This window comes from Manis javanica, chromosome 4 (assembly GCF_040802235.1).
Source record: "Manis javanica isolate MJ-LG chromosome 4, MJ_LKY, whole genome shotgun sequence".
NCBI classification, from domain to species: domain Eukaryota; kingdom Metazoa; phylum Chordata; class Mammalia; order Pholidota; family Manidae; genus Manis; species Manis javanica.
In genome coordinates this window covers 40,994,293-41,011,333 of record NC_133159.1, presented here as the reverse complement: position 1 = coordinate 41,011,333, position 17,041 = coordinate 40,994,293, and the positions used below count along the sequence as shown (strand labels likewise).

At 39.3% G+C, this 17,041-nt stretch overlaps 1 protein-coding gene across 5 annotated transcripts in view; it reads right to left on the bottom strand.

Annotated features, from left to right (window-relative positions):
* OSBPL9 (oxysterol binding protein like 9) overlaps window positions 1–7,422 on the bottom strand; it is a 185,040-nt gene extending 177,618 nt beyond the window's left edge. For all 5 annotated transcript variants that reach the window (XR_012130161.1, XM_073233919.1, XM_073233920.1 and 2 more), the window contains exon 1: window positions 7,257–7,422. Coding sequence is in view for 4 of the 5 variants with exons in the window: in XM_073233919.1 (XP_073090020.1) it covers window positions 7,257–7,421 (165 nt within the window). In the remaining variant the exon portion in view is untranslated. The remainder of the gene's footprint in view (window positions 1–7,256) is intronic.
* Window positions 7,423–17,041: the final 9,619 nt, after the last annotated feature.

Below are 17,041 nucleotides of genomic sequence, written 5' to 3'. Positions count from 1 at the left end.
TACAATGGCAAAATGACAGTCTCTTCAACAGATGGTGTTGGCAAAACTGGACAGCTACATGTAGGAGAATGAAACTGGACCATTGTCTAACCCCATATACAAAGGTAAACTCAAAATGGATCAAAGACCTGAATGTAAGTCATGAAACCATTAAACTCTTGGAAAAATACATAGGCAAAAACCTCTTAGACATAAACATGAGTGACCTCTTCTTGAACATATCTCCCTGGGCAAGGAAAACAACAGCAAAAATGAGCAAGTGGGACTACATTAAGCTGAAAAGCTTCTGTACAGCGAAGGACACCATCAATAGAACAAAAAGGAACCCTACAGTATGGGAGATTATATTTGAAAATGACAGATCCGATAAAGGCTTGACGTCCAGAATATATAAAGAGCTCACACGCCTCAACAAACAAAAAACAAATGTACCCACTTAAAAAATGGGCAGAGGAACTGAACAGACAGTTCTCTAAAAAAGAAATACAGATGGCCAACAGACACATGAAAAGATGCTCCACATCGCTAATTATCAGAGAAATGCAAATTAAAACTACAATGAGGTATCACCTCACACCAGTAAGGATAGCTGCCATCCAAAAGACAAACAACAACAAATGTTGGCGAGGCTGTGGAGAAAGGGGAACCCTCCTACACTGCTGGTGGGAATGTAAATTAGTCCAACCATTGTGGAAAGCAGTATGGAGGTTCATCAAAATGCTCAAAACAGACCTACCATTTGACCCAGGAATTCCACTCCTAGGAATTTACCCTAAGAATGCAGCAATCAAGTTTGAGAAAGACAGATGCACCCCTATGTTTATCACAGCACTATTTACAATAGCCAAGAATTGGAAGCAATCTAAATGTCCATCAGTAGATGAATGGATAAAGAAGACGTGGTACATATACACAATGGAATACTACTCAGCCATAAGAAGCGGAAAAATCCTACCGTTTGCAGCAACATGGATGGAGCTGGAGAGTATTATGCTCAGTGAAATAAGCCAAGTGGTGAAAGAGAAATACCAAATGATTTCACTCATCTGTGGAGTATAAGAACAAAGGAAAAACTGAAGGAACAAAACAGCAGCGGAATTACAGAACCCAAAAATGGACTAACAGGTACCAAACGGAAAGGAACTGGGGAGGAAGGGTGGGCAGCGTGGGATAAGGGGGGGAGGGATGAAGAAGGGGGGTATTAAGATTAGCATGCATGGGGGGGAGGGAGAAAGGGGAGGGTGGGCTGCACAACACAGAGAGGACAAGTAGTGACTCTACAACATTTTGCTAAGCTGATGGACAGTAACCGTAATGTGGTTGTTCGGGGGGACCTGATATAGGGGAGAGCATAGTAAACATAGTATTCTTCATGTAAGTATAGACTAAAAATTAAAAAAAGAAAAGAAAAAAGAAAGAAAAGGGGGATTACTCCTTGATAGGATAAAACTATTGGTACATCAAAGATTAACACATGCTTTAAATATCCTTAATGTTGATCACTTAAAGGGTGTCAGATGATCAGCTATGGAGGTACTCTTTTCTGATAATATGCCTTTCTGTTAATAAAAAAAAAAAAAAAAGCAGCTCCTGTGTGCTGACCTCCAATGAGTTCTACACAGTGGTATAGAGGGCATGTCAAAGTGTGGGCAAAGGGTCTGTTTGTTTCTATGCAGAAGATCAAGGCCTAGCTTGGATACCCAGAAAATGAACTAAGATACGATATGAGGAGGAGCTTCCGGCATCAGCACTCTCTGGAGGACTCGTGCCAGGGGATGATCATCAAAAAGCCTCCACAGGGATCCGGGCGATGCTGTGGTTGTCGCTGCGTCCACCCCACCATTTCCTGGACTTGCCATAGGAATGAGGAGGGAGATGTCTAGGCTGGCATGTGCATACAGTGAGACAACGAATTTGACCAGATCTGTATTGTTGGAACTTAACCAGGAGTTGGGAGGGGTGCAAGTTGTAGCACTCCAAAATCTTACGACTATAGACTATCTACAGTTAAAAGAACATATGGGATGTGAACAGATCCCAGAAATGGGTTGCTTTAATTTGTCTGATTTCTCTCAGACTGTTCAAGTACAGTTGGACAATATCCATCATATCACAGACAAATTTTCATAAATGCCTTGGGTGCCTAAATGGTTTTCTTGGCTTCACTGGAGATGGCTGGTTAATTATAGATTTGCTTTGTTTATGTCACCGTATTCCTATTATGTTAATATGTGTGCGCAAGTTAGTGAGCAGTTTAAAACCTATACATGCTTAAGGTACTATACAAGAAGATATGTCAAAGAAATAATCAATCCTCCCATGTTTTCTTCCATATGCTACCTCTATAGCTTTGCTTCTTCCTTCCTAATTACAACCCTTAAATAGAATTCGTGCCTCATATGGAATTTACCGAAATCATAATTCCTCCAGGTGGTAAAGATACCTCGAGACAAGTGCTGGGCATAGAAGCCACAGGGCATAAATCTGCAAGGAAGTAAAAAGCTAACCTTTTCAAACAATATGGCTTCTCTCTCACTTAAGACAGGCACAGTCGCAGGGGGGCCATCAGGTGAGAAATCGGGGAACAACAGTGGTGAAGCTTAGAACCTCACACACCCCCTGTTTTGAGAGAAAGCTTCTGCATCCGTGGATGTTTTATTGCCCTTGTCTAGCTCGGATTAGCACATAGTCTACAGGCACACACCTGATCATCTACAATCGCTCTCTTACAACACTAAACTATGTTTTCTAACTTTATCTTTCATCTACCTACCACTTCAGCATTTTATTAAAAATAAAAATCATAATAATAATAAAGGGAGAAATGTGGGATCTACATATAAATCAAGTATAAAAATCAAATGAATATTCATAGTTGATGTGATTGTTTATAGTTCATAATGCGTGATCAAAACCGAAAGTTTCTGTGATGACTGCCCTTGTACTGTTCACCATGTAAGAACTTATTCACTATGTAAGAATTCGTTCACCATGTAAGAACTTGTTCGTTATGCTTCAGAAGATTGGAGACTGACGAGAATTAGGCTTGAGATGGATTAATGATTGTGCATTGAGCAATGACCCCCCTATACAGAATTTTATTGTTGTTAACAACCATCTGATCAATAAATATGAGAGATGCCCTCTCAAGAAAAAAAATAATAATCCAGTGAGGAAGGAAGGAGATGGGAGTATTAATAAAATAAGACTGGCCATATACTGATAATTGTACAAGCTGAATGACAGAAATTTATTTTACTATGAATTAATTTACTCTTTCATACATGGTGAAATTGTCTATAATAAAAGTACTTTCTATAATGAAAACACTTAAATGACTTTCCACTGCCCTGGGGGTAAAGTTCAAATTCTTTAGTGCGGTCTACCAAGAAAGCCCTTCATTATCTGGCCCCTGCTTTCCTCTCCAGCTCATACCACGACTGTCTACCTCACGGTTCCAAATCGAGGACTGACCAGTTCCTTGCTCTTGTCTTCTCCAAAAATATTTATTCCCTCCATCTCAAGCAGTTTTCCCTCTCCACTCACATGGTTAATCTCTACTCATCATTCAGGTCACAGCAAACCTTCTTCTTCTAGGAAACTCTCCCTGACCCCCCAAATCTGAGATGAGTAACCCCTTTATGTACCCCCTAAACATTTTATGCTTCCCTTATCACAGCTCTCACTTTCTGTATCCCCCAGGAGACTCTACGTATCATGAGGGCAAGGTCTATTTCCATTTTACTTACCAATTTTAACCCCTCTTCCTAGCATAGTGCCTGGCACACATACAGTAGGTACTCCATAAATAATAAATTTGATAAATTTACAAAAGACATGACGTCCACTAACTTTCTGGCCTTCTAAGTCCTCATGTTATCTATAACTCCCTCAATTTTCCTTCCTTTCCCATCTTCCTTTGTGATCATGATTCACATAAATGGTTAACTGTTCACACAATGTCCCAGAGTTATAAGTTTAGCCCTCCCTGAGCATCTCATCTAATAAAAATGCAACTAACAAATTCTGGGCTAGAATCTAACAGATCTTCATTTCCAGGCCTGACCTAAAGCTCTATATATCTTTTGGACTAGATCTCTTTCTATCTCCCATAAACACCTTTACACCAGAGCTGCTCAGAAATTCTCATTATCTTCTTATTGTACTTCATGTTCGCAAGGTTTCCAATTTGTGCACATCTCTCATTACCTAAAATACCCTTTTCTCTTCTGCCTTTAAGTCTCAGCTCAAGTGTCTCTCTAGCTTCTTCCAGGCAATGTTCCCACAGCAGTCTATTCTTATTTCTACTGCAGAATGTATCATATTGTTTTGAAATTATGTTTAGGCATCTTGCTCTGCTAGACTGAGTTCATGAATGGAAAGGACTCCCTCTTCTTCATGGTTGCACCTCCAGCATATAGTACAATGCTTATTACAAAGTCACCCCTAAATAAATGCCTGCTGAATGCATGACATTATATGTTATCCATTACTATGTCTCTAATAATAAAGAGACTAAACCAGAGCAGAACAGACTGCTTAAATCTACTTTCCTAAAGGAGGTAATCAATTTCTCTATTCCTGCATTGGTCTTAGTAGTAATGTATTAAACTCTTTTTCAAAAACTGAAAATTCACAGATTATGAAAATAAACATAAAGTAAAAGACCATTCCATTCCTGGAAGACAGGTTTGGGTCTGAGGAGAAGATACAGGCTAAGGTAAGGTTTGGTAAATCTATTCAGTTTACAGCAATCCCAGTGATCCTAAGGCAACCTTGAGATTAACCTAATATCAATTCTTAGTACAGCCCAACAAAAGCAAGGCCCACCTAACTTAGTTCAGGGTTTTCATGGCCACTCTAGAATAGAACTCACCCCAATGTCAGACCAGAGCCCAAATGATTTTGGAAACAAGGAATAGAGTTAACTTTATTGCTGTACATAAAAGACTGCAATTAATTTAGATGCTCTTCCTGGAAGATGTAGCTCTAAGTTATCAGCCACATGAAAGTCATTAAGATGTACCTTCAAATCCTTCCAAATCCTAATGTCCTTAAACAGTGTTCAAGTGTACAGCATTCACTGCCAACATTCAATGTTTCTCCTACCTTCTCTTTAACTGAATACATATCCTTTTCCCATCTTCATTTGACCTCCCCTAGTTTTGGATCAGTATCAATTTATTTTCACAAGATCATTTTATCTTACAATATTTCTCTGTTTTCTCTACAAGTAAATGCTTTAATGCTGAAGAACTAGAAAAGAAAAAAAAATTTCTACATAGCCATTAGTGAGAAATATGATACCATCTTCTGCTGGCAAGGATGATTTTTTTATAGTCTAGTCTCAGAAGGGAGGATAAGTATTAAGGTGGGGGGGTGGGAGGATAGAAGTATAAAAACCTGTATTTAATCAGTAAAACTGATTTGTCAAGGTTTTCAGATTAAAAGGGCAAGATGGCAGGAAAAGGACACACTGAAGGAAGAAAAAAAGGAAAAAGGAGGTTCCATCTGGGCTAGGAGCTCCAAAAACCCCAGCTTGTCCTAGATTCAGACCCACACAATTTGGGATTTGTAAATTCCATAGTGCCACTCATTGCAATTACTCTACCTTGAATAGGCTGGAAAGGATCCATGGATTTTCTGATTATCACACCCACTGAGACAACATTACTCATTTATTTGAGCCATGTTATTTCCTAATTCCAGTGTTTCGGATAAAATGTTCAGTTGCCCCTCTTTCATGGCTACACAAAGATAATCTTGAACAAGGTGTTTAAATTTCATTCAGGTTTGGTCTTTTTTTTCCCTTTGAAAATCAGATAAAGAAAACTATAGTTGAAGAATGTTGAAAGTTTTACTTTTTACTCCTCCAGGCTTTTACTACAGCAGTAACTCACAGTTTGTACTTTCCTCCTTCCTGCAGTGAAAAGTGAAGTGCAGCCGAGTCAGAAAGCCAGGAATTTGGAATCCTGATTACACCACTTACTGCTAGCTCTGTGACCTTGAACAAAGTACTTAGAAGCCTGGAGTCTAAGATTCCAAAAACTGTAAATATGTATATATATATATACACACACACCCACATATATATAATGGGGATAATGAATACCTAACTTGCAGAGTTATTTTAAGTAAAATGAATTAAGGGAACGACCAAATTAGAATATTAAGTCCAAAGAAAAGGAATGCTGAGCATCTTCTCTGTTGATCTTTGCTCATAGGCACCTAGCCTAAAGCAGTAATCATAAATACTGAGTGGGAGCTCAATAAACATTTCTTAATGAACAAATGAATACTAGTGTCCCTATTTCTCTCATCAACATTAAACTAATCCTTCTTCCATAATCATAATTGTTTTCCTCTGTCTTTTATAATTTTCTAAAGCCTCAGGACATTCTATTTTGTCCTTGCAAGTGGTTTCCTCCCTCTCACTGCCTATTATTAACTATACATCACTCAGAGACAGTACCTTTGTTCCACCCACCTTTCATTTCTAATGCGATAGGGTTGGAGAATAGTCAGAACATAAGATTCATAGCAATTCATGGACTTGGCCACCGCGACTGATTCGTCTTTACAGAAGAGCCCTGAACTCATCCCTCCCCAGAACACAACTTTCAGGAGACACAGCACTAGCATGAACCTCCTGTGTAGGAAATGCTCTCAAAAGTTAAGGCGTTGGTTACGCTCCCCTCCCGCTTAACAAGAATGCTCCCCGTGAAAGAGACATTCAAATTGCGCAGACAGGGGTATTTCGGACCCTTTCGTGTTGCCTGAGGACCAGTCGCCTTAGGACCTAGCCAAGCTCATCGGAACACTGCTCGGGCAAAGCTGCGCTATTCAGTCTCTAGAGGGAAGCTAAGGGGCGCGGCCGTCCACAGGGCCTGGGGGCGACCAGTGGTGAGTCCACAACGTGGGAAGACAACACGCACCGCGCGACCAGACTGTGACCACCCTCACCACCTACAACCGCGCCCGACCCTACCACTACTTAACACCGCTTAAAAAAGGGAACGCGGCTCGCCCCTAACCCATTAATCAGAAAGCCAGCGCCCGCGTATTGGCTGCGCCAGCATCTCCTTCACCCTCATTGGCTATCCCGGAAGCAAAGCCCTTCCTCGCGAGGGAGCCCTCCCTTATGGCGGCACCGCCAGCCAAGCACCCCTAACCCAGCTACCAGAAAGACCGGCCCTCACTCCACCCATGGGATCGAGAGCCCCTAGCGCTCGTAGCTCTGCCCCGCGAGGACTCACCGTGTAGTAGGAAAGCAGACCTGCATTGTAGTCCAGCACGAACCAACGGTACTGCCAGCCCTTCATCACATTAGTCCATTTACTCAACGGCCCTTCCATGATAGACGCCATCTTGGGAGCCGCCAATAACAACAAACGGTCTGACGTCACTCGCCTATAAGGCATTCAGCATGCGGGGGCGGGGCCGCGGAGGGCAGGGGAGGGACTTGGGCGGAGCCAGCAGCTGCTGCTTCATTTGACTCTACCCACACCCCAAATTATCAACCTCAAACTCGCTTTTCCGGCGCCCGTTTTGTGTAGAATACCGTGACACGGCTGTGAGGACTATAAGCCTGAATACTGCTGTTAAGATCATTTATTAACAGATAATTTACCACCCATGATGACACTGCACTTCCAAAGATTTCACATTGGGTACTCATTTATGTTCATTTCACAAATCCAATCACTTAATAAAATTTGCTGTTTTATACTAGATATCCTTTTAGGCTTTGGGGGATTCAGCAGAAACTTCATGAGGGATAGAGGGAACAGGCAATAAAATAAATAGCAGTAAACATTTTACTAATGTTTTGCTGTGGAGAAAAATTAAGCAAGCAAAGAGGCAGAGTAGGGCTGCAATTTTAAATTCCCAAATAGGGAAGGCCTGAATGAGAAGACAATGATTGAGCAAAGACCTAAAGAAAGTAAAGGAAGGAGCCTGGGGGAAGAGCCTTCCAAAGGGAAGCAACAGCAAGTGTAAACACCATGAGTCTGGCTTATTGAAGGAACAGCAAGTAGTTCAGTGTGAGTGGAGCAATGAGCCAGGGAGAAACATAGTAGGAATCAAGGTCAGGGAAGTAAGGACACATCACTTAGAGCCTATAAGGACAATGAATTATTGCCCTACTACATCCAGGCACTGTTTGAGGTCCTGGAAATGCAACAATGAAGTAGCCAGGCAATTTCTTTGCTTTCTAAGAGCTTAAATTCGGTGATGGAAAGCAAACACTAAACAAGTAAACAAGAAAAGTATCTAATACTCATAAACACCTTGCAGAGAATTTAAATAATTGATGTATTGGAAACCAATGGGTGGCTGCTTTATACTGGGTGATCAGGGAGGGGCCCCTCAGGAAATGGCATTCAAATTGAGATGTGAAGTCTAAGAAAGATTCAGCCATGCAAATAACAAGGGAAAGAATTAAAAAGGTAACTGATAAGTGTGCATTAATGAGAATAACAGTAAGGTAAAAGAGGTTTTGTCTTATTTTTTATTTTTTGGACTTAAAAAGTGTTTTGTTCAGCAGCGGAATTACAGAACCCAAAAATGGACTAACAGGTACCAAAGGGAAAGGAACTGGGGAGGATGGGTGGGCAGGGAGGGATAAGGGGGGGAAGAAGAAGGGGAGTATTAAGATTAGCATGCATGGGGGGGAGGGAGAAAGGGGAGGGTGGGCTGCACAACACAGAGAGGACAAGTAGTGACTCTACAACATTTTGCTAAGCTGATGGACAGTAACCGTAATGTGGTTGTTAGGGGGGACCTGATATAGGGGAGAGCATAGTAAACATAGTATTCTTCATGTAAGTATAGATTAAAAATTAAAAAAAAAAAAGAAAAAAGAAAGAAAGAAAGAAAGAAAAGGGGGATTACTCCTTGATAGGATAAAACTATTGGTAAATCAAAGATCAATGCATGCTTTAAATATCCTTAATGTCGATCACTTAAAGGGTGTCAGATGATCAGCTATGGAGGTACTCTTTTCTGATAATATTCCTTTCTCTTAATAAAAAAAAAAAGCAGTTACTGTGTGCTGACCTCCAATGAGTTCTGCACAATGGTATAGAGGGCATGTCAAAGTGTGGGCAAAGGGTCTGTTTGTTTCTATGCAGAAGATCAAGGCCTAGCTTGGATACCCAGAAAATGAACTAAGATACGATATGAGGAGGAGCTTCCAGCATCAGCACTCTCTGGAGGACTTGTGCCGGGGGATGATCATCAAAAAGCCTCCACAGGGATCCGGACGATGCTGCAGTTGTGGCTGCATCCAGCCCACCATCTCCTGGACTTGCCATAGGAATGAGGAGGGAGATGTCTAGGCTGGCATGTGCATACAGTGAGACAACGAATTTGACCGGATCTGTACTGTTGGAACTCAACCAGGAGTTGGGAGGGGTGCAAGTTGTAGCACTCCAAAATCTCATGACTATAGACTATCTATGGTTAAAAGAACATATGGGATGTGAACAGATCCCAGAAATGGGTTGCTTTAATTTGTCTGATGGTTCAAGTACAGTTGGACAATATCCATCATATCATAGATAAATTTTCACAAATGCCTAGGGTGCCTAAATGGTTTTCTTGGCTTCACTGGAGATGGATGGTAATTATAGATTTGCTTTGTTTATGTCACCATATTCCTATTATGTTAATATGTGTGTGCAAATTAGTTAGTAGTTTAAAACCTATACATACTTAAGGTACTCTACAAGAAGATATGTCAAAGAAATAATCAATCCTCCCATGTTTCCTTCATTTGCTACATCTATAGCTTTTCTTCTTCCTTCCTAATTACAACCCTTAAATAGAATTCGTGCCTCATATCGAATTTACCGAGTATCATAATTCCTCCAGGTGGTAAAGATACCTCGAGACAAGTGCTGGGCATAGAAGCCACAGGGCATAAATCTGCAAAGAAGTAAAAAGCTAACCTTTTCAAACACTATGGCTTCTCTCTCACTTACCAACTTTACATTTCCCTGTATGGCCCCGGAAGATGACTGGTTAGCCAGAGACGGGTAAGATTCCTCAAGGGAGGAACAACCTAAGACAGGCACAGTCACAGGGGTGCCATCAGGTGAGAATTTGGGGATCAACAGAGGTGAGGCTCAGAACCTCACCCCCCCTGCTTTGAGAGAAATCTTCTGCATCCGTGGATGTCTTGCTGCCCTTGTCTAGCCTGGATTAATACTTAGTCCATAGGCACACACCTGATCATCTGATCATCTACATTTGCCCTCTTACACCACTAAACTATGTTTCCTACCTTTATCTTGCATCTACCTACCACTTCAGCATTTTATTAAAAATAAAAATAATAATAATAATAGAAGGAGAAATGTGGGATCAACATATAAATCAAGTACAAAAATCAAACGAATATTCATATTTGACCTGATTGTTTATAGGTCATAATGCATGATCAAAACCGAAAGTTTCTGTGATGAATGCCCTTGTACTGTTCACCATGTAAGAATTTATTCTTCACTATGTAAGTGAAGAATTCTTCACTATGTAAGAATTCGTTCACCATGTAAGAACTTGTTCGTAATGCTTCAGAAGACTGGAGACTGACGAGAATTAGGCTTGAGATGGATTAATGATTGTACATTGAGCGTTGACCCCCCTATACTGAATTTTATTGTTGTTAACAACCATTTGATCAATAAATATGAGAGATGCCCTCTCAAAAAAAAAAAAGTGTTTTGTTTATTCAGGTACTGTGTTATGAATCCCTTATCTTTGCTGATAACAGAAGTTCTGGAAAAAATATCACTGAGAGAGCTAACAGAACCTGTTGGCTAGCTAATCAAATTAGGTGAAAATCTAAGGTAAGGTTAAATTGATCATGCTTAATCTGTTTGATATCTTTTTTCCCAGTTTTAGTGAGATATAATTGACATATAACATTGTATAATCTTAAGTTGGACAAACTAACGATTTGATATATGTATATATTGCGAAATGATTACCACAGCAAGTTAGTTAACATCCATCATCTCACCCCACAATTTCTTTTCTTGTGCTGAGAACTTTTGAGATCTACTCTATTAGAAGCTTTCAAATATACAATACAGTATTATTAACTATAGTCACCATGCTGTACATTAATCCCCAGAACTTATTTATCTTATAAATGGAAGTTTTAACCTTTTGGCCACCTTTTAGTTTGATGCAGTCCTCCTTGTTTATTTTCACTTTTGTTGCTTGTGCTTTAGGTGCCATAGCAAAAAATTTCCAAGACCAAAGTCAAGAAGCTCTTTCCCTGTTTTCTTCTAGGATCTTAGGGTTTCGGGTCTTACAATTAAGTGTTTAATCCATTTCCAGTTAATTTTGGGGATGGAATAAAATAGGGGTCTAGTTTCATTCTTCTGCATGTGACTATCCAGTTTTGCTAGCACCATTTGCTGAAAAAACTGTCTTTTCTCCAGTGAATATTCTTGGCTTCCATGTCAAATATTAGTTGACTCTATATGCATGGGTTTATCTCTGTGTTCTTAGTTTTGTTCCATTGGTCTATGTGTCTGTTTTTAATGATAGTATCATACTCTCTTGATTACTATAGCTTTGTAATATACAGTTTAAAATCAGGAAGTGTAATGTCTGCAACTTTGTTCCTCTTTCTCAGGATTGCTGTGTTAGTCAAGGTCTTTTGTGGTCCCAAACGAATTTTGGGATTGTTTTTTCTATTTCTGTAAAACCCCCTTGAGAGGGATTGAATTGAACCTATAGGTGGCTTTGGATAGTATGGACCTTTTAATGATACTAATTCTTCCACTCCATGGAATATCTTTCTATTTATTTGAATTATTCAATTTCTTCCATTAATGTCTGACAGTCTTCATTGTACAGGTCTCTCACCTCCTTGATTAGATTTATTCCTAAGTATTTTACTGTTTTTGGTGCTATTCTGAATGAGACTGTCTCCTTTTTCCTCTTTCAGATAGTGCTATTAGTGTATAAAAACACTACTAATTTTTGTATATTGGTTTTCTGTCCTGCAACTTCACCAATTTATTGATTAGATCTAACAGTGGAATTCCACTGTTCTTTGTTGGAGTCTTTAGGATTTGCTACAATAAAATTGTGTCATCTACACAAAGACACAATTTTACCTCTTTCCTTCTGATTCAGATGCCTTTTATTTCTTTCTCTTATCTGATTGATCTGGATAAGACTTCCATTATGAAGGAATATGTTGAATTGGAATGGTGAGAATGGGCATCCTTATCTTGTTCCACATCTTAGAGTAAAAGCTTTCAACCTTTTGCCTCTGAGGATGATGTTAGTGGTGGATTTGTCATATATGGCCTTTGCTATGTTGAGGTACGTTCCTTCTATACCCGATCTGCTGAGAGTTTTTATCATGAATGGATGCTGAACTTTGTCAAATGCTTTTTCTACATCTATTGACATGATAATATGATTTTATCTTTCACTCTCTAATGTGATATGTCACATTTATTGACTTGTATGTATTGAACCTTCCGTGCATCCCAAAGATGAATCTCACTTGACTGTGATGTATGCTCCTTTTAATTGGCTGTTGAATTTGATTTTAATAGGATATTGTTGAGAATTTTTGCATCTACATTCATGAGGGATATTGGCCTGTAGTGTGCTTTTCTTAAGGTGTCCTTATCTGGCCTTGGTATCAGGATAATGCTAGCCTTAAAAAATGAGTTTAGGAGTGTTCCCAACTCTTCAGTTTTTTGGGAAGAATTTGAGAAGAATTGGCATTAATTCTTCTTGAATGTCTGGTGAAATTCACCAGGGAAACTAGGAGCAGGGATAGAGAGTAGTAATCCATAGTAGCAAGAGGGAGAGCAGAGAGTAAGATTTAAATGCCATGGTTGGTAATTTGGTGGTAGAGAGATGAATGAGCTTCTATCTGCCTTTAGTTGAGGAGAGACTCAAAGTTTAGTGTTTAAGAATGTGGACTCTGGTGTCTCAGTATGTGGGTTTAAATCCTCAGACTCATTACTTTGTAGCTATATATAGCCTTAAACTAGTTTTCTGACTTCTCTGTGTCTCAGTTTCTCCATCTTTAATATATGAGAAATAACAGTAGGTTGTTTTGAAGATTAAAGGAGCTCATACAGTACCTAAAGACTTAATAAATATACTAAGGACTTAATAAATATTAGTTCTTAGAATTTTCCCAAAGAAAAGGGCATGAAAAAAAGAGGAAGGTGTGAAAGAGCCATTTCAGAGATAGAGAAAGCTATAGAAGTAGAGTAGGATTACAGTGTTGCATGCCTATTTAATATTTATGATCATAAATTTAAAGTAAGTCCAGTCAATAGGGATAGCAGCTTTTCTTCACCAATATCATGCTGTTCATGAGTAAGCTCAGAGTGTATAGAGAGAAGGATTTATCCGTGTAAGCTGAATAAGGGGAGAAAAGGACAGTGAAGTTCACAATGATATCCAAGAGTATGATTATAATTATAGACTATGAAACCTAATTTGGGTAAGGAAGGAAGTGAGAACAGTAGGGAAAACAACAATGAATTATAGATCTTATTAAGGACAAGAAAGTGCAGGTGTGAGAGTAGGTGACCTGGAAGAGTAAAAAGTGATGGTCAAAATATGGGACACCTGAAGTCAAGATTTTGGAAGTGAAACAGTTATGGATGAGAACAAAGACTGGGGAATGACCATAGACATGAATGATTGAAGTTGGGTAGAGAATAGATTTAGGGAGGAAGACGACCAGAAACAGAGGAACAAACAAGCTTTAAAGTACTATCTGATAACATGTTGAGGTCACCCAGAATGATGACAGGAATAGTAGTGTAAAAGAAGAGATAGGAGCTAAAATCACCATTGAATGAAAGCTAATGCCAGGAGGGTAGGTAGATGATGGCAACAAAGAAGAATAGCAGGTGGTAAAAGCAAGGACTTGAAGGAGTTAGGGCTTATGAAGGAGAAGAGAAGGGAAATGGTTTAGAGGCAGCAAAGGGGAACATTTAGTCCTTACAACACGCTGTGGGATGGATAGTAATACCCCATTTAGCTGATAAGAAAACTGAACCTAAAAGACTCCCCCAAATTCACAGTTTCTAAAAATAATGATGCTATAGTTCAGCACAGAATTATCAAGCCCTTCTCCTGTGCCAGGCACTGGGCTAGACACTGATATTACTCAAGAGAGTAAGATCCTCACCTAAACCTGAGGGGATCTAATAGAGAAGACAACATATAAACAACGGCAGGATAGTGTGATAGCTGCTTTACACTTCCTTCTCTAATCCAATACTCTCTCCGCTGAATTCACTCTAAATAAATACTTAGTTAGATAAATAAACAACCTAACCCAACATAAAAAATTATGGAAGATTCTGGAAGAGACACATAGTATTCTCTCCTATTTCAAATGTAATCTCCATGAGAATAGAGATATTGTCTGTTTTGCTTACAGCTATATCCCCAGCAACCAAAGCAGTAGCTGAAATATGGCTATGTTCCATAAATATTAACTGAAAAAATATGTTCCCTTCTCTTGCAAAAAGCTTCTGATCTAGGCTTAGAACCTCACCCCCCCCTGTTGAGAGAAATCTTCTGCATCCGTGGATGTTTTGTTGCCCTTGTCTAGCTTGGATTAATACTTAGTCTATAGGCACACACCTGATCATCTACATTTGCCCTCTTACAGCACTAAACTATGTTTTCTACCTTTATCCTGCATCTACCTACTACTTCAGCATTTTATTAAAAATAATAATAATAATGGAGAAATGTGGGATTCACATATAAATCAAGGATAAAAATCAAACGAATAATCATAATTGACCTGATCGTTCATAGTTCATGATGCGTGATCAAAACCGAAAGTTTCTGTGATGACTACCCTTGCACTGTTCACCATGTAAGAACTTATTCACTATGTAAGAACTTGTTCACCATGTAAAAACTTGTTCGTTATGCTTCAGAAGATTGGAGACTGTTGAGAATTAGGCTTGGGGTTGATTAATGATTGTGCATTGAGTCCCCTATACAGAATTTTATTGTTGTTAACAACCATATGATCAATAAATATGAGAGATGCCCTTTCAAAAAAAAAAAAGCTTCTGATCTAGTTCAATTCAGCAATTCAGTGTATTAAAATTTTATGGAGTGAAGGACACTGGTTTATGAGTGTGTGGATGCAGTGCCTGTCCTCAGGGAATTTCCAGTCTGGGAAGGTTGACCACACACAACAAAAGTCAGAGGAAAATCAAAGTCATCAAAGAGGTACAAAGAAAATGCAATTGAAAGTCATAGAAACAAAACCTGGGAAGGTACTTGAAATCTATGGTGTGTTCCACACCAACTCTTTTCGGGTTCTCAGGGATGATTCCAAAGCACGTGTGTGGGAGGGGGTCTTTCCACACACAACACCAAGCAATTCTTAAACATTAGCAGGATGTCTGAAAACTCAACTCAATCCTGACGCTATCTGCCTGGAGATGGCACCAGATTCCCCAGGTTAAGGACTCTGTCCTACAAGCCTGCCCTCTGTCCCCTAACTCCATTTATTAGTGGCAAACCCCAAGCTATATGACCTGTGCTTCCCACCAACCAGTTACAGATTGGAGGTTCCAACAACCTCCCCCTTAGGCTCGAAAAACTCAGGAAAACACTTACGTTTATCAGTTTAATAAAGGATACCACAGAGGATACAAGTTAATAGCCAAGTGAAAAGATACATGGAGCAAGATCCCAAATAAAGGAGATTTTATCCTTATGGAGCTTGAGGCCCGGCTCAGTTACACATGGAAGCATTCTGCTTCCCCAAGAGTGGAAGTCTCTACAACAGAGAAGCAGGATGCAAAAAGGAGATATACTCTGCTCATGGATTTTTGTAGGGCTTCATTGCATAGTCATCACTGACTAAATCATTGGCCATTGCCTGAGTCAGCCTCCAGCCCCTGCCTTTGGGTGGGATCCAAAGACACTCATTTCATCTTTAAGGCTCTGAAGTATCTTCAGGAACTGTGGATAAAGACCAAATATACCTGGGAAATATATATTTGGTGATCTGAGTGACCAAATATATATTTCTTATAACTCATTATACTGTAGAGAGTCAAGCAACAGTGATGCTTTTTAGGAAAAGGCCATCATTGTTAAAGGCCTATCTATCACCTAAGATGTCTACACTCAAGAGTCAGTCTGACCTACCGGCAATCTGAGTTCTTCATGCTGTTCATTGCAAAATATAATTTGTCTTGAAGGAATTCCATGAATTTCAAGATACATGAGGCATATTTTATTTTTCTTTATTTACATGACTTTTCAGTACTTTTCCACAAAAGGCAATGAAATTATATAGAAAGAACTTGACTCTAGAATTAAAGAGATGAGGATGAGGTGTCCTGACTTTGTCATTTTGGCTGTGACGCCTTGGGGTAAACCCTAGTAGGACTTAAATTCCTCTTTTATAATTATGAAGGTAATCATCTCCATCTAAGTAAATAAGAATATATCTGAAGGGGATGGCAGCCAATGAAAGTTAGTTTCCAGTTTTCTCCCTCCTTCATTTTCTTTGGGATAGCCTCTTTCCTGTAGACTATAGTTCATCAGACTTTGGTAAGAACAAGGCACATGTTTGGCACCTTCAAGAAAAAAAATGAAGACAAGTTCTTATCTAGTAGCTAATCTGGGGCATGAAACATGCATACAATTGAGCATAATACAAAGCTACTCTCTTTCCTTTGGATAACTTTTTTCTCATTAATTCTACCATTTATTGAGTATCTACCCTGTGCCAGGAGTGTTAATACCTTATCACATTTAATCATCACAATAACTCTAAGAGTATATTAGTGTACATATTTTACAAAAAAGGAAACTGAGGTTCAAAGAGACTAACCAGTTTGTCCAGGTACATAACAGTATTACTGGGTGAGTATGAGTCCACATACTCACATGTCTGTCTTTTCATTATGCTACATGGCCTCCCCAAAACACACTATACACTTCTTTTAGAAACTTGATATTCCAGAAACATTATTCAGTAGAAAGTCTCATGTTGCTA